This window comes from Lithobates pipiens, unplaced genomic scaffold (assembly GCF_037356315.1).
Source record: "Lithobates pipiens isolate NorthernLeopardFrog02 unplaced genomic scaffold, aLitPip1_a1.2 Scaffold_8, whole genome shotgun sequence".
In the NCBI taxonomy this organism is placed as follows: Eukaryota; Metazoa; Chordata; class Amphibia; order Anura; family Ranidae; genus Lithobates; species Lithobates pipiens.
The window spans coordinates 464480236-464506246 of NW_027507903.1; the positions used below are offsets into that span (position 1 = coordinate 464480236).

At 41.8% G+C, this 26011-nt stretch overlaps 1 protein-coding gene across 1 annotated transcript in view; it reads left to right on the top strand.

Moving 5' to 3' along the window:
- The window catches only part of PARP11 (poly(ADP-ribose) polymerase family member 11), a 40327-nt gene extending 15317 nt beyond the window's left edge, over positions 1-25010 (top strand). Inside the window, exons 4-9 of the mRNA XM_077468517.1 lie at positions 7686-7806; positions 10968-11043; positions 14244-14316; positions 15448-15578; positions 19408-19559; positions 24581-25010. Of these exons, the coding sequence (XP_077324643.1) occupies positions 7686-7806; positions 10968-11043; positions 14244-14316; positions 15448-15578; positions 19408-19559; positions 24581-24894 (867 nt within the window). The 3' untranslated portion in view covers positions 24895-25010. The remainder of the gene's footprint in view (positions 1-7685; positions 7807-10967; positions 11044-14243; positions 14317-15447; positions 15579-19407; positions 19560-24580) is intronic.
- Positions 25011-26011: the final 1001 nt, after the last annotated feature.

Sequence of the window (26011 nt, forward strand, 5' to 3'; positions counted from 1 at the left end):
AAAACTGACAAGCAGATCTGAACAGTCCACACATGTAAAAGGGCCTAACTTATTTTTACAGGATTAACATTTTGCTGACATTTCACATCTGTAATTATAAACATAAAATTAAAAGCGCTGTAGCCTCTTTTCTTTTTCTTTTCTTTTCTTTCTTTCTTTTTTTTTTTTTCCCCCATTAAGGGACACAGGAATTCTTAGACTGTCAGGTTATACTGCCACCCACAAGAGAAATGGGAAACAGGATATTGGCTTCACTAAAAATGGCCAGCATAGGATAACCCCAATCACAATCACCATGCCTCAGTTTCATTCTATTGTGCTCAGTAAAGTAAATGTAATGTCTTCTTCAGCTCTGCTGCTTTCTGTCTGTTTGGAAGATTTTTCTACTATCAGCAGCTGCTGGTAGATTTATGTTAAACGTGTTAAATCCTGGAAATCTTGAGCAATGAACACTGGTAGAGCAGATATGTTAAAGTAGAGCTAAATTCTGTAATACCTCCTTCCAGTGGTCCGACGTCCTTTGCTGGTCCTGGCATCTTCTACCCAACTTCTTCTACCCAACTTCTAGGTGCCAGGCTGTGGCCGTTCTTATTGGCTGGTGCAGGATGACATCACTTCTCTGCCAGAATGCAAACTGAGTTGTGCATCTCGGTGTACATTACAAAGGTTTCCTTTTATTGCAGAAGGGACATTGCAGGTCTCTTCTGCAATAAAGAGCCAGCCTGCTTGTAGTTTTTAAAAGTGGAATCTTATTTCTGCTTTAAATCCTGGAAGTCTCTTTAGCTAGCTACCAAGCTCAGGTTTTCCAAGTTTTTACTGCTGTTCTTTTTCAATACTTTTTATTTTATAGTACAGTGTGTGACCGCAACCAGATATAAAGACAGAAGCATAATATCGATGACTTACAAGTCAATGGCAGTTGTACATCAAATGGAGAAATTATGAAAATGGCAAAATCATTTTATTGTGTCCAAAAAGTACATTAATCATACAGTAACTGAACAACAATGTGGATAACAGGAAATAAAATCCAAGGGCCTCTATCAGAGAAAAAGGCATTAGTGGATGAAGTGTTAGTGTATAGAGTTCACTTATGCAAACAACAAGAGCGAATAAGAAAAAAATAAAAAAATCATCCCATGGAGGAGCCTAGGTAAATAGAAGGAAAGAAGATTGGGGGTGAAGAGAGTGAGGTGGAAACGGACATCAAGAGCAGCCTACCTGGAAAGTCGGGTCTCAAATGATGTGTAACTGGCTGTTGGTATAGAAGGGTAAGCATATTGGATCCACGGGGTCCATATTTTAAGAAATTTCTTGTGAGTATTTAAAAGTATATGCAAGAGCTTCTCATTAATGGGGGGGGGGGGGGGGGGGGAATCGAATTGATAGCCGACTTTTGTAAAGGGTATGAACTGTTGTTTGTTTTGCTGCCAGTAGTACATAAGTAGCCAGCTTGAGCTGAGATTTGGTGAGGCCTGGAGGTTCCAGGTGTAGCAGGACATACCACTGATCTCTTGGGAAGAGGCAGGTTAGTAATGACTGTAAAAGTTGATGGACTTTGGTCCAGAACCAGGAGAGCATAGGGCACATTCACCCTATGTGAAGGAGGTCTCCCGGAGCGGAGTAGCCCCTAAAGCAGGTGCCATGAACGGATGGGTGAAGATGTGCCAAACTTAACGGGACCAGGTACCACCTCGTAGCAGTTTTAAAGGTTGATTCAGTCGGGAGGATATTAATGGAACAGGAAGTCAGTATAGTCCAAATTTGTTACCAGCTTCCTTAGTGATGAAAGACATAGCAGCTACAGAATGTGGCTGAGGTCCAGCATGCCAAAAAGATGTCGAGCTTGGGCGTTCCGATGTCCGTAGGGACAGAAAAGAGCGAGGAGACCTGAATAAGGAAAAAGGGAAGAAATTCAGATGGGCTCAACTGCAGGGATGTCAAGGAGAAAGTTGCCTAAGCAGTCATTGTTGTTGGTCAAGTACACTACCATACATGGGGGGGTGGGGGTAGCCTGAGCTGGCTGGGTGTGTACTGTATAATGTAACATCAAAAAGAGATCTAGAGAATAAAAGTAGTGAAAACTGTTGTCTAACATTGGGTATGCAAGGGAATGGGGGGGGGGGGGGGGGATTGGAGGGAATAATAATATTCATATGGTGGGGGGAATAAAGTTTCTCCTTTCTTCTAAAGCTAGTTGTAGCGCAAATTTCCAGTTGATTATTTATGCTGGTGTTCTCTCTTAGTCCCTCGGGCAGCAGTGACTACATGTCTGTGTTGCAGTTCACACAGGATTCTGCTATCTGGAGATTATTGGCCCAGACTAGGGCCGAAACAATGAATCGATTGACAGCTATTTTTATAATCGATTAATCGGCCAGCTGAATAGTTGGGCTGCATACAGAATGCATTATTTGTTTACATATCAGGAGATACAACTCAGTACTCCATCCATACATGTCAGTAAGTGCCTGAGAACTTTTCAATGTAAATGTGTGAGGAGCAATATCTCATGGGACATGTAGTCCTGGGCAGGAAGTGAGTTGTTCTAAAGTCAGAAGTTTTTTTTACCTTGCTATAGGTGCACTCTATATTACATCTTGCTGTTTGTTATCGGGGCACTCTGAAGGCAGGAGGAGCCAGAAGTGTCAGTGGGGGACCCTAGAAGAGGAGAATCAGGGCTGCTCTGTGAAAAGCCATTGTACAGAGCAGGTAAGTATAACATGTTTGTTTAAAAAAAGACTTTGTACAGGGAAGATCAGCCTCTGAACCCAGAGAAGGTGGCGGCTGTTAGATTGGAGGTAATAGAAGGCATTACAATTACATTTAAAGTAAACTTTTACCAGTATTGCATTTAAAATGACCATATCCATGAAAAAAAGACTCAGCTTTTATTTACCCCTTGATTAAAGGGGTAAAACTGGAGCTGAATCTAGTTAGACAGGATATGCAAAAACTGCGCGACCGCACTGCAGTCCCTGGAGGACAGAGTGAGCAATATGGAGGATGATGCACCATTGCAGAGAGAAGTTCGCCATATGCAATTGATTATCACAGGCCACTCAGGCCATTTGGAAGACATGGAGATCAGACACACAATAATGTCTGTGCAGTGGGCATACCAGAGAAGGCAGGGGGGAAAAAAATCCTGTGGCATTTATGATAAACTAGCTCCTTGACACATTTGTCAAGGACTCCTTCTTCCCCATGTTTGCTTTGGAAAGGGATTATAGAGTCCCACCCAGGCCACCTAAACCTGGAGAGCCTCCTAGGCCATTCCTATTTAAATTGCTTAATTTCAAGGATCGGGATACCATACTATATCAGGCCAGAACTAGAGGAGCCCTTATGAAGATGGATAACACTTGCATATCATTCTACCCTGATTTCTCTGCTGACCTACAGCGCCGCAGGGCAAAGTTTACTGAGGTACAGAAGCGTCTCAGCAAATATGATGTCACATATGCTATGTTGCAAACTGACATGTATCATTGCAAATATCTATGTCCCTCCACCCTTCTCCTTTGACTTGACAGCCTGAAATGTCTATCACAATTCTAGCACAATACGCCCATTTGCCCACCACTGCCAATGTGCCGATGTATATCGGCGTGCAGCAGTCGGCAATTGGTTAATCAGGGCACAACTAGATCTATGCTGGTTTGGGATGCCCTGAAGGCTCATTTACAGGGCTTTCTTATCGCACAGATTACCGCAATTAAATCTAAAACCAAAGAGTGGGAGAATCTTGTAATGAGCGAGCTTGCCAGAGCAGAAGAGTCATACGTTGCTGCCCCCACCTCAGAGTGTGAACATAGATGGCAAGAAGCACAGGCCTTGTATCGGCAGGTTTCTACTACTGCAGCCGAGAACAAGATTCTTCCTGCAGCAAAAGGGTGAAAATACAGGACACCTGCTAGCAATGATAGCTAAAGCCCAGCAGGGGTTGACCCATATAGAGGCCATCCAAAATGTAGAGGGGGAAACGGTTGTTGACCAGACCCAAATTCCTGAAGTATTCTCACATTTCTTCCGGGATTTGTACACATCTAAAGTGCATCCCACACAAGATGAGATGGGTCATTTTTTGGACCAGTGCTCCCTTCCGTGTATATCGAGGCAGGGCCTTGCTGCACTTAATAGCCCAATAACACTTCAGGAACTTTCTTTAGCAGTGGCACAGATGGCCAATAATAAATCATCGGGAGCTGCCCACAGAAACATACGGGAAATATGGGGATACTCTTTTGCCCTCCCTGCTAATAACCCTAAATGATGCCCTGATTACCACTGGACTAGATGGTTTCCTGACCATATGAGACTATAAGTGGCCTGTCAGAAGGGATTTGCCTTATGCGATACTTGGCATTAGTGTGATGGAATTGGGATCTCTATAACACAAAGTAACAGCTGTATACTACCAATTGGACTGAAATTTTCTTTCTTTTTTTCTTTTTGTTTTGTTTGTTGCTCTGTTTGATTGTTTGCATTTTTCTTTCCAAGAGTGCTTGGAACTCGAGGTATTATGCAATGCTTCAAGTTCTTTGTTAGATAAGTTGGCTATACAGTTACTACCATTCATTTAATGTTATGAGGATTGAAACTCCTGTTTTCTATGGATTGCAGGCATGTACTGACCATCGGGACTACCGGGAGATTCCCGGTGGGCCGATGGCTCAGTGGGCTGGTTTCAGTGACAGCCTAGCCAAATGAATGGCTGCGCTACTCGCACAGCCATTCATTTGAGCACCGCTGTACTTCCGAGCGCAGCACGGCACACTTCGGCTCTTTCCGCCCCCACTCAGCGCTCTCAACGCTAGTATTGCACACATCTTCGGCCACCTCCGGCCCACAGTCGTCCTTTTCCGCCACCGCTCGGCTTCCCCCGCCCTGCTCCTCTCCGACAGCGCTTCAGCGAACAAAACTCGGCTATCTCCGGTGGCCCCCGCGGTAACGGACGCTGTGAGTTTAAATGAGCCAGGGGCCGCCGTGAGAGCAGCCGACAGGCAGAGAAGTCCCCGGAGCAGACGAGGGAGCCTGGAGGATGGCAATGCTGCAGGAACCCATCCAGGTAACCGGCCGGCCCATTGACTACTGTATATAGCACATGGTAGGTATATATATATATATATATATATATATATATATATATATATATATATATATATATATATATATATATATATATATATATATATATATATATATATATATATATATATATATATATATATATATGGCTGTGTGTATATGTGTATATATATATATATATAGCAAAAGATGTGGTGCTAAATAAAATAACATAAAAAATCCATTTGGTGAAAATAATGGTTAAAAGTTCACCAAAACTGTCAATTAATATTAAAATGTGCATAAAAATATTTTCAGCAAAAAAATCATATATAAAAAATGCTTATAATTAAAAACCCCACTTTTTTTGCACTCTTTTGCACTTTAATACCAAGGACATCGTTTGGATAAAATGGTTTTAATTATAAGCATCGTTTATATATGAATTTTTTGCTGAAAATTTTTTTATGCACATTTCAATATTAATTGACACGTTTGATGTACTTTTAGCTATGTTGGATTTTTTGTATTATTTGAATCATTATTTGCACCAAATGGATTTTTTTTATGTTATTTTGGTTAGCATCACATCCTTTGCTATATATTCAATTTATCTGTGGGTTTGTGTTAGGCCCCTTTTACACATGCGGATGATATGTCCGTATTTTATCCATCCGTTTGCAGATGAAATGCAGGCATACATTCATCCCTATGGGATAGCAGGTGTCTGCGGATGAACATCCGCAGACACCCGATTTCCTCCGCAACAGTCTGATTCTGCAGACGGAGGAAAATCCTATTTTTCTATCCGTCTGCAGAGCGGATCGGATGAACACGGACAGACGGTCCGTACGCATGCGATCCCCATAGAGGAGAGCGGAGAGCTGACAGGGCGGTCCCCGCACAGTGTGCGGAGACCGCCCTGTCCGCAGCCGGCTGAGCGGGGACAACAGATCGGTCCCCGCTGAGCGAGCGGATCATCACGGGGCGGATCATTACTGATCCGTCCCGTGTGAAAGGGGCCTAAACCTGTTTGATGTTGGCAGCTTCTCATTACTGCGGTTGATCAAAAATAGGTGTGCGCATTAGTTGTTTATTTTAAAATATATAATGCAGAGCCAGACTTTGGGCAGGTGACAGCGGGACACCAGGGGGTAGAGGGGGGGGGGGGGGGCTGGAAAATAAAAGATCACCAGCAGTGTGCTGTCGGCTTCTGAGTTTGCATACTCCTGCTATGTGTCTAGCCGGGCCGTGATGACGCAAGTGTGCAAGTGCGCAGCATACTGTTTTTGTGCGTGTTTGCAAAATTGGAGTGGGCCGGTCTGGATGAAGTCCAGGGCCAAATTTTTGTCCCAGTCCAGCCTTGATGGATTGTATACCTATGCAACTGTACCATGTAATGCCTTGTGTTCTATTCAATAAAAATCTATTTTGTTGATTAAAAAAAAAAAGTTAGTTATTTTATATTTACCACTGCATATAGATATTTAAGAATAAATAGTTTTTCTTTTAAACTTTGCATGTTAACTAAATTATACACCACACTTTTTTTTAAGGTTATTTATCCGATTAATCGAAACAATAATCGGCCAACTAATTTATGAAAATAATAGTTTGTTGCAGCCCTAGTCCAGACCCGAGGCAGTTTTTCTGTCTCCATCTCTGAAAGTCACTACTGTGAGTTCCCAGCAAGCTGATGCTATGTTGGGGTTCCTCTTCTTTATGTACTTAAGCTACCTATATGGTATTTTCTATAGTGGCATCTGTAGTTAAGGTGGAACTAAACACATTGATTTAAAGTGGTTGTATGCTCAATTTTTTAACTTTTACCTACAGGAAAGCCTATGATAAGGCTTACCTGTAGGTAAAAAAATATCTCCTAAACCTGTACGGTTTAGGAGATATTCCCCTCGGTATGCGCCGCTGACTGCAGCGGCGCATGCGCACAAGGGGGTTCTCGCCGTGAAAATCCGGCCGGATTGAAATCTCCCGCGCGCATGCACGGGAGTGACGATATCACGGCTCCGGCCACTCACAGCGCCGGAGCCGCGATACCCGGAAGAAACGCTGAGGGAGCATGTCAGCTCCCTCGGCGTGGATCGGGCCAGATGTCGGGGCCTCGTTCTAAGGTAAGTATTTCATAATGAGCTAGTATGCGGTGCATACTAGCTCATTATGCCTTTTGCTTTGCAGGTTTAAAAAAATAAAAATAAAAAATTTGCGGGTTTACTACCGCTTTAAGTGATTTACAAAACGGTGAATGCTATCTGTCACAGTTGCTTGTGCCATTAACTAAACTGTCAAGCCATCAAATGGCCGGTGTCCTAACGGATCACATGTGCAACACCATGCCAACTGTAGATCAAACAGAGACTAAGACGGTAGCTTCCTTGGCTAAGAGGGTTTAGTTCCACTTTAATTGGTAATTTTGTCTGGGAAGTTATTGTGTCCTTTGTTCTAGGCTTGCTTTATGTACTTCACAAGTTGGCCACATGTGGGAGCCATTCTTTTTATTTTTATACTATACTGCTAGTTCTTTTTAGGGAGACCACTGTCCTTCTATGGTTAGCTTTATGTTCTCTTTAAATGCTCTTTGTTTGTTTGATATATTTTAGTCAAGTCCATCGGAGTATTGCTCGATAACAAGTCAAGAGCTTGAACAGCGTTACCGTGAAAATCCTCAAAGCTCAGTAGAATTTTCAACAGTGAAGTTCAACTATCGTATAGATTTCACAGGTAAGCCTTTGTGTGAAGCGTTCTTGAAAAAAATCTGATTTACAGATGATTAAAATAAACACATACTTGTAGAACAAATAAACAGGCAGGCAGAGTGCGCATCCTTTACTTGCCTTCCCCACACATCAGCAGTGCAAAATCTGCAGCGTTTGAGGCTTTTTTATGGATTTTGCAACTTTGATAAAACAAAAGGTCGCATTTGCTTTCATGTTTTAGTGGCTAACCAGAAATATATATATATATATATATATATATATATATATATATATATATATATATATATATATATATATATATATATATATATATATATATATATATATATATATATATATATTATTATGTGTTTTTTTATAATGCAAGCTTTCAGAAGGAAGTCCCTTTTTATTTGTAATGAAAGAAATAATACTTCAAAGGGGAACTCCAAATTTATTTTTTAAAGAGTTACTAAACCCAGGACCCTTCATTCTCTATATTTAGTCTCACACAGAACATGGAAATGCAATTATTTTAGGAAATATAAACTGCTAAAGAAGAGAACAGTTTTGGGACTTTAGATGAGGCATGAATTCAAGGCTAGCAAGCAGTAATTGTTAAACAATTGAGTTTTTTTATTTTTCTACAACCGTGAGCAACACAGTGTGTTTATAGTAGTGTCATACATGAATTTCATGGACGAGCATTTGTATAGCAAGACCAAGGGGGCAATCACAAAGCATGTCAACAGTATAAAAATTTTGTTACATAACATAGTAAAGCATCATCACATCAATAAAATCACCTGGGACAGCATATGACAAAATATGTACAGTCTATCACAATTAAAAAAATTATCATTGATTAAGGAACATATAAAGCCAACTTTTTGGGCATGTAGCATCTGTGTATGGCTGACGCGTTTCGTGGGATGTATACCCACTCTTTTGTGGCGGATGCTGCATGTATCTATAATAAGACATACCCAGGGAAAGAAGAATACTGATTATGGAGGGTAAGTAAGATCCCTCTGTATACTCGCATTGGTCAGGACTGTGCGGATGTTGAAAGTGTAGCTGCTGACTTTTAATAAACACAGACTCTCCTGTCCCACAGTCAAGCAAAGCAGCCACCTGAAGCCTCCTTTCTCTCCCCGCCTGGCCGCGGCACTGGCATTGCAAGTGTGGGCACCTGGCTGTGACAGTTTGTGGCATCACGAGTCATCCTGCGCTGTGTGTTCTGAATGGCCGGGCAATCTTCTAGGACCTGTGTCATGCCCCAGAAGATTGGAGGGAGGGGGAGTGGAGGAGTCGCCTAGGCAGCACGGGCGGTAGCAGGAGCTGGGTACCTGTCAAAACTACGTATCCACCCCCCCCCCCCCCCAAAAAAATGTCATACCAAATGTGGCATGTCAGGGATACCCTTATTGTATTGTATTTTCAGATGAAAACATGCACTGTTTACACAAAAATCGTACGATCTGGTATCGTATTTAAAAAAAAAAAAAAAAAAAAAAAATGTCATGCTTGTCCCATCAGATAATTTCAGACGAAAGCTCTGTAGTATTTTTTGTACAATTTTCTGATCGTATGTACTAGACTTAAAGCTTAGCAGATTGCTGATTGTCTAGCTGCTGTTTCTAATCTAGACAGTCGGCAATCAAGAAAAAAGTGCATAATTTTTAAAGTTTAAGTGGATCTCTGCTTTAAATAACGCATTACAAAAAAAGTTTGGTTGGAATTCCACTTTAAATAATGCATTACAATTTAACAAAACCCATTCGATTGTAGACTACTGATATGTACTGGGGATTTTAGTCAACTAAAATACGATTAAAACTAAAATGGCATTTTAGTTGAAAGACTAACTACAACAAAACCAAAATTTTATGTTAAAATTAACGCTGGATGTTACAAAGAGGCTGAAAAAGTCAGTAAAAGTCATACAATTAATAGATTACAGGGCTGTTAAGTAGTGGATATGTATGGATTTTTTTTGGACAATGGGGATATAGTTTAATTTCACTTTAACCATGTGAGGTCCGTGCTATAGGCGAATGACGGCCACGGCGCGGACCTGAATTTCCGGGAGGACATCATAGGACGTCCTCCCCTTTGTACGCACCCCCTTCAGGGCGCGCGCGCTGTGATCACCGAGTCATGAGACTTGGGTGATCACCGATCCGAGTAAGGGGCTGGTCCCGGCCCCTTACCATGTGATCAGCTGTCAGCAAATGACAGCTGATCACATGTATAAACAAAAGCTTGGTAATCTGCTTTTTCTTCTCCTCACTCTGACAGCGTGAGGAGAAAAAAAAAAGGCAATCAACGGCTTATGCTCAAGGGACATTGGTCCTGAAGAGGAAGGAGGCACATGTGCCACCTGCCATTGCCCACAGTGCCTCACGAGTGCCACCTATCAATGCCCGCCAGTGGTGCCAATCAGTGCCACCTAGCAGTGCTGCCTTTCTGTTTAACCCATCGGTGCCAATCGCTGCCAGCTATCAGGGCCACCTATTAGTGCCACTTCTCAGTGCCCGTCAATGCCACCTATCAGTGCCCACCAGCGCAGCCCATTGGTGCCCATCAGTACAGCCTCATCAGCGTACATCGATGAAGGAGAAAAATTACCTCTTTGCAAAATTGTATAACAAAATATATAATTTCGGTCTTTTTAAAAATTAACAAAAAAAATTAAAACCGCAGAGATGATCAAATGCCACCAAAAGACAGCTCTATTTGTGGAGAAAAAAATATAAAAAATTAATTTGGGTACAGTGTTGTATGACCGCGCAATTGTCATTCAAAGTGCAACAGCGCTGAAAGCTGAAAATTGGTCTGGGCAGGAGGGGGGTTTGTGCCCAATAAGCATATGCTTAAAACGATTTGAGCTCCTTTTTTGAAAGATCTCGCTTCCATCATGTCCTGGATACACCATGATGGGAAATCTCCCCAAAAGGGCACAGATGCCAGTAAAAGGGAACTGTGGTTTTAGGTCTTCCAAATGTGCCCAGTAGAATAAAAGGCTTATCTAGTAGTCTCAGTGGGGCTAAACAGGATTCAACTTGAGGTCTTGATATAAATGAAAGATTTGATTTAAAAGTTATTTTAAAATAACCTTTTTGTTCATTAAATACTTTTTTTTTTTTTTTTTTTTTATTTTTTTTTTTTCTTCCCCCGCTGCAGAAATGTGTCAGACCAATTTATGCAGTGGCACAAAACGGCCAGTAAAGAGAGCCCCGTTTTCAATCTCTGCATTCAGGTGAGGATCACAGATATTGCATTTTCTCATGATCATTTTATACATATTTATGGTATTTCATTTAGATTTTTATTATAGTTCTAAACTTGGATGTACGTACTTTGTATGTTTCCAGTGGGTCACCTAAAATAGAGTTTTTGTCAGTGGTGGATGCTGGTGAACTTAATTGCTATAGGGCATGTACAGGAGCATTGCTACAAAATGCTGTATTTTCCATTCAAACACTGCGCCACCCATCCTTTTGAATGCAAAGTGCAGCAAAAGGTTTCATTCAAACTGCTTTGCCTGTAAAGTAACCGCATGCCAATAAGACTATTTCTCAAAAAATGCAGTGCAAAGCAGGTCAAACCATCAAATCTTGGACCTTTTATCCACATTGCTATTGATATCTATTCAAATCTGCTGACCTACATCTGATCGGTGTTATAAATACGTGACAAATGTAAGAAAATAAACTCCCTTGAATGTGAGTCCTAATAGTGTTCCAGTATAGGGGACTTCACTGGTGAGATTTTCCTTATCCCCATCCTTGCTGTAGGTGGGGTGAGGTCAGTAAAGGTACACTCTATTCAAAGCTAAAAAGTAAACCTTGAGATATGTACAGTATACATATACCAGGAGCCCAGCCTACTGCTGAATACGTTGTTTTATTCAAGCAGATCTGTGCCACACAAGTCCATTCTACTCCTTTTTTGTTGGTAATCTGGCAATACTGGAACGCATCTGCTTGTGGTGCTGGAACACCAGCTGCACATTTATTGTTGCCTTTCCCATACAGAAAGGCTGATGGACTGTAAGTTTCTCGTAGCCACCAAGCAGAGTCAGACCCATTTTCTAACCATTAAATAAATGGAGATGCAGGCAGCAGAAATAGAGGAAGTCATAGAGTGCTGGTTCCAAGCATTACATTATTGGTAACTCTTTATGGAGCTGTTTTGAGAACTCAGTTTAAAGAGAAACTTTGGCCCTGCTTTTTTCCTCCACCCATCTTCTCTTGTGAATCTGGGATTGCCTCAGAAAACATAGTCCCCTGCACAGTGGATCCATCATTGCCCTGCTATTATTCCCTGATCAGGTGTCCCATGCCGCCATCTTGGTGCACTCAGTCATCGGGAGCTTGGTTGACATTTCTGGGTTCAGGCAGCCAGGCCCTCAATGACGCAAGCCAGCTTTGCCTGCCCGCCGCTCGGTTAGAGTCCTCCCGCAGTCTCCTGGGATATATGAGGGGGACATCCCAGGAAGCTTCAGTAGTGTAGGATACATCATTATTCTCACTTAGTTGAGGATGGGGGGGGGGGGCAGGGCCACAGAAAAAATAGGTAAAATAACAGAATGAGCCTTAAACAAAAACACATTTTGTTTAAATAAGGGAGGTAGTGGCCGAGGTAGGGACAAAGTCCCTTTTCAGGGTGAATGTCCATTAATTCCAATTTTGAATGAACCTTTATGATGATTGAATAAATACATTAGCGGCTTACTAATTTTTGTTCAGTTGCTGCACAAAATGACTTTCTATGTCTATAGCCCCATGCCACTGCCAGATAATATGAAGGATTTAAAATCTAAGCCCTTGTATACTGTATCACTTTTCTCTATCCCATGATGACACCAAGAAGGATTGAACTAAGAAAGGAAACAATCAAATCAACTCTCTGTGCTGGGCTTCGTGCCATTTCTGATGATGCATTGGTGAGGACAAGGAGAGATGGTGGTCACTAAATCCCAGAGATCTTAAATTGGGGATAAAACTCCATTCTGGGTTAAAATTTAAACAATAAATTAAAAGCTATTTTTGCTGCATTCTTCATATTGTGTCTTCTCTCTTGTCCCCTGTAGTACCTATTCTTTGCCACAAGATGTCCTTACTCTCCTGGATCTTACACTAAATGGGCCAGAATTCAAATACAGAGATTATAATTGGTTCATTGTAATCGGATGCCAAAACATGTTTGCTAGTTCACCACTAGGTCTTAAAAATGTCTTTCTCTGTCCATTTAGCCCACATGCATACTGGGCTGTTAATGAATAATGCAAAAAAAAACCTGTGCTGCACTTGTGCAATTAATTGCTAATTGCATCCCAAAACTGCCAAGCAAAAAGGGCAGCAGACAAGGTAAAATGCACTGTGAAGTTCAAGGCTCAAAGTGCTAGAGCTTCTTTTGTTGTGTGTAGGACAGCCCATTGAAATGAATGGGCTTCCCTATGTGCATGTGCGTGATGGCTAACGTTGTGCCTATAGTAGTGTTAATAAGGAGCTTACTGTCAAGGGGCAGAAAAAAGAGCATTGTGCTTCACCCAATCATGATAGATTTAAAATACAGCAGAAAAATGGGTTAAGGTATTTGGACCAGAGTCACTGGGGAAGATTTACTAAAACTGGTGCACCCAGAATCTTGTGCAGTTGTGCATAATAACCAATCAGCTTCTAGGTTAGGTCTCGTATACACAACATTTTAAAAATGAGCTGTAAAGCTAGTACCGGCGCCAGGAAAAAAGTAGCTTCAATGCGCATTTAGCCGCACTAGCTTGCCGCTGCGTTTCTCTGCCTCTATTCAAAATCAGTGGTTCCCTATGGGAGCCCATTGATTTGAATAGAAGTCGCACCAGAAGTCAGATCAAGATGATCCGACTTGTGTGCTGAGGATCTTGAAGGGGAACCCCACTAAAATGTAAAAATAAATGTGCGTGTGGTTCCCCCCCCCCCCCCCCCAAGATGATACCAGACCTTCGGTCTGGTATGGATCTTAAGGGGAACCCCCCCCCCCAAGAACCATACCAGACCCTTATCCAAGCACGCAGCCTGGCAGGTCAGCAAAGGGGGGGGGTGGGGGGGAGACGAGCGTGCTCCTGGACCATACCAGGCCACATGCCCTCAACATGGGGCGGGGGGGGGGGGCTGTGAATAAAACAGAGTGGCATTTTTAAGTTGCAAAAAAAAACTCAAAAACACTGCTGTAAAAATGGCCGTGGGTACGAGGCCTTATTGTCAGTAAATTAATGAGCTGAAGTTAGAAGCTAATTGGTTACTATGCACTGCTGCACAAGATTGTGTACACCAGTTTTCGTTAATTTCCCCCACTGTGTTCTGGAAGACACATATCATTAAGCCGTTAAGAATGAACATACTGTTGACTATAAGTGACCAATTCTCTTTAACTAACATACAGTTGGTACTTACATGTGTTTTTTTGTTACAACAGTTATATCTGTGACAATGGATCAATCCCGTTACCAGCCCACTGGGAGCATGTGAACAGCGCCCAGCCTTATCAGGTAGATACTACAGTTCTCTCCATATACAGTGGCTTCACTTTTGTCAAGCATGTAACATTATAGTGGTTTCTTTAAAAAAAAAAAAAAAATGGATAGCTAGAAGGTAAAATAAGATATGAAAAATAGGAAATTTTTTGTTCAGAACTTTCCTTCAGCCATAGGAAAAAGTCCAAAAACATTGATCTGAAGGATAATGGATTTCTTGAAGTGAGTTTTTTGTAGGAGGGTAAGCTGTACACCAACTGCAGCAACCACACCAGCAATCTTAGGACAAGATCCAGCCTTTAAATAGTAACTAAATGGCTGGATGAGTTTTGCTCCATGTATGGGTACCCTGGTTGTACAGAAATCGACCTACCAATTGACTTCTGTACAATCAACCTGTTGGATAAAACCAGTCGATCAATGCTGCCAGCTATAGCTAGCTATAGTTGGCAGTGCTGATCAGTGTATTCCCACTGTTAGACTACAATAGCTCAATAGGAGTGTTTTTATTTATTTTTTCTTATAAAACCTGCTGCATGAACCAAAAACAAAAAGGATCATGTATGGGCTGCCTTAGTAAGCCAAGTACAGCCTCAATGCAGTGTAGTGGCAGGTCTGGGAAAGATCCAGGGCACTTGCACAGTGGTACAGCCTCAAACACAAGCCAGTAATTAGAAGTGTCCAGCAGTAGCATTGAAACCACACAATGGGTAGGAACTGGGAGCCCCCCTGCGCACAGCACACTCTGAGTGCAGTCTGGAGATCCACAAGCATGTCTGTCACTCTACTGCACTCTGAGATGTGGTGATCCCACTCTATCATTTCTGAGGCTGAATTTTGCTTTCTTAGTCATATGAACCGATTTTCTCCTTTCACACATTTCAGGCAGAAGGGGGAATCCCTCCCCCTGATCTATTGTATTTTGACAGTGGGAAGATTTCCTTGCCATCAGAATACTCTGATCAGCACTGCCAACTATAGCTGGCAGCTTTGATCAACTGGCATTTAACCAGCAGGCTGGTTGTACAGAAGTCAATCGATCAACATCTGTACAACCAGGGTGTCCATACATGGATAGAAATTCCCTGTTGAACTGGCCACATTTTTGATACATGCCAATTAAATTTATTATTTTTATTTTTTCAGCTCATCCCCCTAATCAAGGTATGCAATGAATATAAAGAAGTAGCCAACATGTTTGGACAGTCTATGGACCAGAACCGCATCACAAAGATTCTACGATTGCAGAATCTGGATCTGTGGGAATTTTACTGCCGGTAAGCTGCATTACAGTGCTGCAAAATGTGTGACTTACATTAGCCATGTGCCCTTTCAGCTAAGCTGCCCTATTTATTTCCTCCTCCCTACACAATATTAAAGATCTGCCATTCTTCATAGTGCAGGGCTTATAAATATCTTTTTAAAACGTTTCTTTGCTTGAACCTACCTTTTAATCTCCTTGGCGGTAATCCTGAGTGTGGCTCGGGGTGAATTTCCATTACCAAAAGCAGTAACCCCGAGCCACACTCGGGATCGCATCACAGTATCCTGGGAAAGTTACTTCCCTTGTCCCCAGGATCCTGCAATGTCCCCCCGCTGTGTGTGCGGGGTGTGTCCTCCGCCGGATCCTCCGCCCGATGTACTGGGTGCCAGGCTCCGTTCCCTGTGAACGTCACAAAGCACAAATTCAAAAAGTGAAAAAAACATAACACATACAGTACATTTACAGATTACATTACTATATCAGATTATTTCACATCTCTTTTGTCTCCAGTGCTGTTTCCAGTACCCTGCATACAGTTTTATATTATAAATACTGTTCTTTCTAACTGGAAACTGGAGATTGTCCATAGCAACCAAAAAGTGTCCCTTTACATCAAAAACTGCAATTTGTGGGGATAGCCGTGTAAAAAAAAAAAAAAAAAAAATTTTTATATATATATATGTGTTTCAAACTTTATCATACCCGGGATGTCTACTAGACTCTTGTTTGGACAAATTTAAGTGAGCTATTCCTAAAGCCCCATACACACTATCAGATTTTCTGCTGAGTTTTTCCTTCAGAATTACCAAAACCATGTAATATGAGGTCAAACTTTAGGAGTTTCAATTTGTATGCAATCAGGCAGGCCCTTCTACTACATGGTTTTGGTAAATCTGATGACAAAAATCAGCAGACAATTTGATAGTGTGTATGGGGCTTTAGAATTACAGGCCTACAATATAAAACGCCTAATTTATATGCGAAACAATGTACCACTTTGAGACGCAAAAATCTGACATAATCATACCGCCAGGGAGGTTAATTCTCACCTCACATTTCAGCCTACTCCTGTAGCTTCCTGGGAGGGATACCTATGTCACATGTTGCAGGAGGCCGTAGTCCCGGGGAGGGTAACTTTGTGAGATCTTGCTCTAACACCATGGCAATCAGATTGTTATTAGCTATCTCTGTGGGCCATAGAACACCTCTCTTTGGAGGGGGGGGGGGGGGGGGGTTGTTCTTTAGTCCTAACACACTTCCTGTACTAGGGTGACAATGCTGCTCCTCCATAGATACTTTATGGTGAGTAAGTCACCCTAGGGAAGGAAATGAGTTACTGGCAGGGTCATTGGGGGAATTTTTTTTTTAACAAATCCTGAAAAATTAAAACAGATGCAGCAACCTCATCTAAGATACCAGTAAGCCACAGTATATTAGGTTTTTGTCCTGAGATTAAATACACTTAAGATTGGGGCTGTAGTGCAGCAAAATTCAGCAGCATGAATCTACACCAGGGATCACAGGGATGTGCAGTTGTTTGCAGCAAGAAAGTCTGTACAAACGAGTGACAGGCACCATGGGCTGTCCACAGCGCATACGCTTGATGATAATAAGTAACATACCGGTTTCATGGCTGCCTACAGGAGAAATGGACACCAGGCACATAGAAAACCAAATAGATGTCTCCTTCCCTTCTGCTATATTTTTTATTAAATTGGAAGATTTTTTTTTTCAGCAGCTACTGGTAGATTCAGGCTGGATATTGGAAATCCTGAAAGTGTTTTTCCAGTTAACCAATGAGTGCAGGTTTCCCCTGTTCATTAAAGTGCAACTTTACCCTTAACAACTTGATAAAAAATAATGTCCTTCAGTAAAGAACATACATTCCACATTAATAATTATGCTGCCAAAATTGTTGTGTGTTGTAAATTGCCTCCAGCATTGTTCCTATTTCTTCTTGCTGGAGCCCTTGAAAGCAGTAAATCATAAAGTGGAACTAAACCCATTGATTTACCGGTTTAAAAAAAACGTTCTTGGAATTCCTTGAATGCCGGGATTACTAACTTTCACATTTGCTAGTGTCCTCAACCACACTACTAAATCATCAAATGGCTGGTTTCATAACTGATCACATGTGCGGCACCATGGCAGTTGCAGATTAAACAGAAGCAGCTTCCTTGGCTGTAAAGGAGAGGAGGATTTAATTAGGCTTTAAAGTTGTTAGCAGATCAGCCTCTACAAAATCAGCAATGCCTAATAATGGAGAGAAATTGAGCATGTGGAGAGTAGGGTGAGACAGTGTATTACTGGATTTTACACAGTAACATAAAAGGAAAACAAAAAAAACCAAAAAAAAAAACAATCGAGCGTCGAAGGTCATAGCCAGTTTAAATACAAGCTGGCACACTGTTTGCAGCAGACAGAGGATGAGCTCTGTGACTCTCACTACTTATCGGAAGCTCTGAGCTCAATGGACAGCTTTGAGCCTTGGACCAGTGGTAAAATACTGTTTACCCCAGCTGTCCAATAAAAATGCTGCAGTGTAGGCTGTCCTCTCACTGCAGTGTCATAGAAGAGGGTATGTGTCTAAAAGACAAATGCTCCCTTCCAGCCCAGCCCTTTTAAAGACTTTGTAAACCTCTCTGTGGAAGTTGTACCTATAGGTAAGCCTTATTATACACACACGGGTCCCAGAGACAGCACGGACTATTCCCATTGCGCTGCGCGACGCATGAGCAGTAGGGAACCAGGAAGTGAAGCCGCAACGCTTCACTTCCTGATTCCCTCACTGAGAATGGCGGCAGCAGCAGCCGAGAGCCGAGCGATCGATCGGTCTCGGCTGCCGACATCACTGGACCCTGGGACAGGTGAGTGTCCATTTATTAAAAGTCAGCAGCTGTAGCATTTATAGCTGCTGGCTTTTAATATTTATTTATTTTTTCCCAGTGGACTCGCTCTTTAAGATCATTATACATAGTTGATATAGGACCTTTCCTTCTTGGGTACTTAAAACATATATGTTCGTAAATGGTCAGTAGAGATTTTGAAGGTTTGGGTTAGTGGGTTTCATAGAAGGATCAAATTTGAAGGCAATTGGGGTGTTCTGGGAAGGGGCCTCCCTTTTTAACTCCTGAAAAGTATCCCTATTATAGAAGTCTGATAGCTTAGTTAATTTATTCTTTATCAACTATTGAAAATTATCCAAGGAAAAATAAGCTGATTTAAGTCCAGGATTTCCCAGAAAAGATGTGCTAGGAGAGGGGTAGGACACTAAAGTTAGTTCCAAAGTCTTAGAGAATGAGAGAGAATAGCATTGCGAGTTGAAATAGACTGTATTGTATCACCATTTGACCAGAGGAGACAATGTGGAAATATGGAGATCTTTTCAAATAAAATCCAAGGTTGTAGGATTATGTATATTCCATTGTGCAATTTGGGTGAGTCTGCATGAAATATAATATAACCAGAGTTGGGGTAGCTTTCAGGGCTTATAAAGCCTTGTTTATGGAAAATTTTGGGTGCTATAGTTTGTTGCCGTTTTACAGATGCGAACAGTTTTAGGACTTTAGGAAATGTTTGGTACCCAATCGCTCAACACAATTTTTTATGTGTTACAGAAAAATTGGGTATTATGTTTGTGGACAACAAATTTTTTATTTTTTTTTTGCCTGCACTTTTACTGAAAATATGGAATTAAATAACGGTAGCTCAAATATTGTAAAATTGCTGAACAGAACTAACTGAAATGTGCATTATAACGTGTGCAGTAAATAAAAAATAAAACTCTGCCAGTGAATCGGTTAATAAACCTTATCTGTGACTGCTTGTGGCGTTCTCTGTAGGAAGAAAGCTCAAATGAAAAAGAAGAAAGGAGTATCTGTAATTGCGGAGGAGATGCTCTTTCACGGTACAAGCAATGAATTTGTCAGCGCAATATGCATTCATAATTTTGACTGGCGATTGAATGGTATACATGGCACCGTTTATGGAAAAGGTAAGACCTGTTCACATGTGGCAGCCTTCTGCTTTTCCAGCCTTAGCTTTTTTTTTTTTAAGTGGCTTCTTGAAAATTGTGTAGTTTAGTACAGTTTGGTCCTCTTAGATGCTACCATCTCTCTGCCCTACCATATTGCACTCTCCTGTTTGTGTTTTTTTTTTTTTTTTTTATTATTATTAAAGGTGCTTGGGCAAAGAACAGGTATGTTTTTAATTCAATGTCGCTTTCACAAATGTTTTCATTCTCTTAACCGGATAGTAGTGTAGTTTTATTTTCTGTGTTTGCTTGCCTTACCTTGTAATCAAGGTGTCACATGTGACTGGAGTTTGTAGTGTCATGGCTGATCGATTCCCCAAACCTTGTCCAGTGCATGCCTCATCACCCCCTCTTTGTTGCATCAGAAATGTGAGAGTGCTAATATGACAAATATATAATCTCCAAACTGCCAGTGAGTTCTGTGTTTGAGAATGCTCTAACCTGCGCCAATGCTAGATTTCCATAGATGGAAAAGTGTCAGTGGGAAGCACTTAGGATTTGTCCCAGACCAGAGCATTCCCCAAATTGCTAGATACTTTGTGGAGTAACCTGCAGTGAAGGACCAGTATCCTCAAAACCAAGGAGAATATCATCTGCATATATTCCAATGGTCTGGACAAACTGGCCAACTCGCAGTCTTCGTATGAATGGCTTAAATCTAATGGATATCGCAAGTGATTTTTACAGCAGTGTAGCAGTAGGACAGGGGGACATCCCTGGCTTGTCCCCCTGAAAAGGGGAAATGGTTCAGAGATCCAGTCATTTACCAATACGGGGCCTGATACAGCAATTGAAACAAAACCAAAGCGTTTTAGACAATGCCATAGATACACCATTTCACTGATTAGAAAATTGGCCGCATCCAAAGCTACTATCTCTCTCCTGCCTATGTGATCATGAGAGGCTTGGGGATTCATAAACAGCCATTTAGTGTTGGAGGCTGTGTTTTTACAGGGCATAAAGCCTATTTGGTCTGTATGAATTGATGATAGAATAACCTGGTTCAAGCATATGGTCAGTATCTTTGCCAAGATTTTGACATTTGCTTGTACTATGGAAATTTGTCTATAAGACTCTGGCAACCCAGGGTTTTTAACAGGTTTGGGAAGTAATGATGAGACCTTCCCGCATGGAGGCAGGTAGTGTTGAAGAGTCAAATCTACTATTGTAAAGGTCTGGCAGTGCAGGTATAAGCTTGCCAGACTGGAAGAAGTCAACACTGGCTTATTAGTGTGGTGACATCATTGGACTTGTGCTCCATTGAGATCTACGAGTCCCTCTGCCATGGTGGAAGATGGGACTTGTAGTCTGTTCATTGATAGATCCCTATAAATGAATGATGATTTGACTATATCAAAACAAATAGGAACCCCAAGATTTGGGAATAAATAAAAAATATAGCATGGATGAAGTTCCCCTTAAACAGCAATAAAATCTTTACAGCGATTCTAACCCTTTTCTACTGTTGCTAAAACGACAAAAATGTGGCTATACATATACAGTACTCTTTAATAAATACCTTTTTAACAGTTTTTCATCCTTTGATGCATCTCAGTACTGATCTGCTGCACCCGTTTTTGTCTGTATGCACTCCAGCGATGGCCACATGGCATTTCTGATGGCGGGTTTACTAGGTGACATCAGTGGATCATATCTGCAAAATGTTTCTTGAAATGTCCACTTGTAGCTTCCATCAGAAGCCCATGTAACAGGGTGAGACAACACAGGAGAACAACTGGGAGACAGAGACAAAGCTTTCTGCTATAGGGCAACAACACTTTGCCCTTGTACACACGGTCGGAGATTCTGACGGAATGTGTCCGATCGGAGCGTTTTGTCGGATATTCCGACTGTGTGTGGTCTGCATCGGACTGTTTCCGTCGGACCACATTTTCCAACTTGCCGGAAATATTTTCCGACAAAATGCTCCGATCGGACATACTCCGATCATGTGTAGAGAATTCCGATCGGACAAAGTGCCACGCATGCTCAGATCAAATTCCTACATCAAAGCTATTGGCTACTAGCCTAAACGTAGTCCCATCGTAACTAAATTACGTCACCACGTTCTGAAATATCGGATTTTTCGACAACTTTGTCCGACCGTGTGTATGCAACAGTTTCGGACACAATCCGTCAGACAAGATCCGACGGATTTGGTTGTCGGAATCTCCGACCGTGTGTACAAGGGCAAAGTGTTGTTGCCCTATAGCAGAAAGTGCCTGAAAAAGGGACCTTTAGGACAAGATCACTAGTTATTTTAATGAAAGCTGCAGATTTAAAAATATTGAAATCACATTAAAGCGGACCTTCACCCCTCCTCCCCTCCTCTGCAGAAATATATTATATATTTATTTATATACACATGCATACATACATACATACATACATACATACATACATACAGTGCCTTGCGAAAGTATTCGGCCCCCTTGAACTTTTCAACCTTTTGCCACATTTCAGGCTTCAAACATAAAGATATAAAATATTTTTATTTTTTGTGAAGAATCACCAACAAGTGGGACACAATTGTGAAGTGGAACGAAATCTATTGGATTTTTGAAACTTTTTTAACTAATAAAAAAATGAAAAGTGGGGCGTGCAAAATTATTCGGCCCCCTTGCGTTAATACTTTGTAGAGCCACCTTTTGCTGCAATTACAGCTGCAAGTCGCTTGGGGTATGTCTCTATCAGTTTTGTACATCGAAAGACTGAAATTCTTGCCCATTCTTCCTTGCAAAACAGCTCGAGCTCAGTGAGGTTGGATGGAGAGCATTTGTGAACAGCAGTTTTCAGCTCTTTCCACAGATTCTCGATTGGATTCAGGTCTGGACTTTGACTTGGCCATTCTAACACCTGGATATGTTTATTTGTGAACCGTTCCTTTGTAGATTTTGCTGTATGTTTGGGATCATTGTCTTGTTGGAAGATAAATCTCCGTCCCAGTTTCAGGTCTTTTGCAGACTCCAACAGGTTTTCATCCAGAATGGTCCTGTATTTGGCTGCATCCATCTTCCCCTCAATTTTAACCATCTTCCCTGTCCCTGCTGAAGAAAAGCAGGCCCAAACCATGATGCTGCCACCACCATGTTTGACAGTGGGGATGGTGTGTTGAGGGTGATGAGCTGTGTTGCTTTTACGCCAAACATATCGTTTTGCATTGTGGGCAAAAAGTTCGATTTTGGTTTCATCTGACCAGAGCACCTTCTTCCACATGTTTGGTGTGTCTCCCAGGTGGCTTGTGCCAAACTTTAGACGAGACTTTTTATGGATATCTTTGAGAAATGGCTTTCTTCTTGCCACTCTTCCATAAAGGCCAGATTTGTGCAGTGTACGAATGATTGTTGTCCTATGGACAGACTCTCCCACCTCAGCTGTAGTTCTCTGCAGTTCATCCAGAGTGATCATGGGCCTCTTGGCTGCATCTCTGATCAGTCTTCTCCTTGTCTGAGCTGAAAGTTTAGAGGGACGGCCAGGTCTTGGTAGATTTGCAGTGGTCTGATACTCCTTCCATTTCAAAATGATCGCTTGCACAGTGCTCCTTGGGATTATTAAAGCTTGGGAAATCTTTTTGTATCCAAATCCGGCTTTAAACTTCTCCACAACAGTATTACGGACCTGCCTGGTGTGTTCCTTGGTCTTCATTATGCTCTCTGCGCTTTCAACAGAACCCTGTTGAAGACTATCACAGAGCAGGTGCATTTATACAGAGACTTGATTACACAAAGGTGGATTCTATTTATCACCATCAGTCATTTAGGACAACATTGGATCATTCAGAGATCCTCGCTGAACTTCTGGAGTGAGTTCGCTGCACTGAAGGTAAAGGGGCCGAATAATTTTGCACGCACCACTTTTCAGTTTTTTATTTGCTAAAAAAGTTTAAAATATCCAATAGATTTCGTTCCACTTCACAATTGTGTCCCACTTGTTGGTTATTCTTCACAAAAAATTAAAATTTTATATCTCGTTTGAAGCCTGAAATGTGGCAAAAGGTTGAAAAGTTCAAGGGGGCCGAATACTTTCGCAAGGCACTGTACATACATTTTTTATTCTTCTCTTTTGTTTACTTCTTTTTGTTAAGAGAATGTCCATCCCGCCTTCCCATGCCAGTCACTTGTCTTGGGCTAATGAAACGCACCTTGCCCGCTGTGCCTCCCCTGTATGTCAGTATCCCAAGAGGCATAGCCTTTCATTGAGGAAAGGAGGAGGGGGCGGACCTGTCAGCGAGTCATCGGGAGGCGTGTCTGCTGAACCCAGAACAGCCACCAGCCTAGCGATGATGTCGCAAAGAAATATGGCAGCGCAGGGCCGAGCGCTGCCAGAAGCTCTCAGCTGGACAGCGCTGGATACGCCGGGGTGGGTGAGTATCAAGTTAGCAAAGCTCAACACCAGGTAGGTAAGGCTTAAAAAATAAAGCCCCATACACACGGTCGAACATTCCGATCACAAAATCCATCAGATTTTTTTTTTTCTGATGGATTTTGGCCAAAACTTGTGTTGCATACACACGGTCGCACAAAGTTGTCAGAAAATCCGATCGTTCTGAATGAGGTGACGTCAAACATGTACGTCAGAACTATAAATGGGCCAGTAGCCAATAGCTTTCATCTCTTAGTTTATTGTGAGCATGCGTGGCACTTTGTCCGGAATTGTCTATACACGATCCGAATTTATGCGACTGGATTTTGTTGGAAAATTTTAGATCCTGCTCTCAAATTTTGTGCCTCGGAAAATCCGACGGAAAAAGTCAGATTGAGCCCACACACGGTCGGATTTTCCTACAATGTGATCTGATCGCACATTTTCCGTCGGAAGATCCGCCCGTGTGTATGGGGCATAAAAAATTTATGGGAATTCTGGAGGGTAAAGATCCGCTTTAACATGCGCAATGAGATTGGACTTGTATCTATTTTATTGGGGCAGTTTGATCCTGAATGTAATTGAAATGGTTGATCTCCTTTTGCTTTCTTGTTCTGCAGGTACCTACTTTGCAAAGCAGGCCTCGTTATCAAGCCAATACTGTAAAAACAGCAGCAAGCACAGTATGACACTGGGACTGCATGGCGTGAACCCTTTCTTTTGCAGCTCGTTTACAAACAAATCCATGTTCCTGGCCAGGGTCATAGTTGGAGATTACACCACAGGAAACAAGACCTACATCCGACCGCCTTCAAAGGACGGGAGTCTTATCAACTTATATGACAGCTGCGTGGACAATCCTTTTTCTCCGCTCCTTTATGTCATTTTTGACAGCAATCAGATCTACCCAGAGTACATCATACAGTTTGACTGACTACATTTATTTATTTAATTTTATATATTTAGAAGATCAAATTTCCTTTTTTTTTTAGTTAAGTACAGAACACTATGGTTTGGTCAATAAAAAGCAGAAGAGGATGTTTAATGGAATGCATTGAAACAATGGCTTTTTTCTCCTTCCTGGTGATGCTTGGCTGTAGTACCGGAGGTGGGGGGTGTGGGGTTGGGTTTTTTTTTCCATGGAGAAAATGGAGTGGTGTTTTGTTTAGAGAGCAGGGACACAAACGCTCTCGTGCTGCTTTTGCACAGTGATATTGTTGCAGATAACGTGTCATGCAGATGGCTTGTAGTTCTTAAAAGACTATGTGAGCTGATTTGAGTGCTTGCAGGCCATTACCACTTCCTCCAGCTTTCTAACTACCCCCCCCCCCCCCCCACAGAGTGAACATAGGCAGATTCCCCTCCATGTCTATGTGTGTGCACACACACCCCATTGCATTGTGGGATAGGGCAGATAGTGTGCCTAATCTCACTACAAGCAACTGGGGAAAAAAGCAGCTGGGGAACCGGGCAGGACTGGTTTGAATTTATTTTCAAACAAGAGATTTATGTTGATAGCTTATGTTGTTATTTGCTTATTTACGGTAACCACAGGTTTCCTTAAGGCCTCGTGCACATGGGCAGAAAAAAATGCTGCTGCTAAGGGCATCTGGCTTTTTTTTTTTTATGCTTCTGAAAGCAGCTCTAGGTTATCTATTGTGCATATGCAGATTTGTTTCATTTAAAGCTTATTTAGAAGCAGTGTTCAGCGGCATAAAAAAGTGCCCCAAACCTGTGTTCAGAGAGGAGTCTTCCAGCATAATTTCCCCCCTTATGTGCCCAAACATGCACTTGTGCGTGTAAATTTATTCTAGTGGTTAGAATAAATTAATGCATGGTCCTTCAGTCTTTGGGGGGCCAGATTTTTGTGTCAGTAGAAGGAATAGTACCCCATCATTGGTGTCAGTAGGAAGAATAGTACCCCGTTATTGGTGTCAGTGGAAGGAATAGGGCTCCATGATTGGTGTCAGTAGGAAGAATAGTACCCTTTTATTGGTGTCAGTGGAAGGAATAGTACCCCATCATTGGTGTCAGTAGAAGGAATAGTGCCC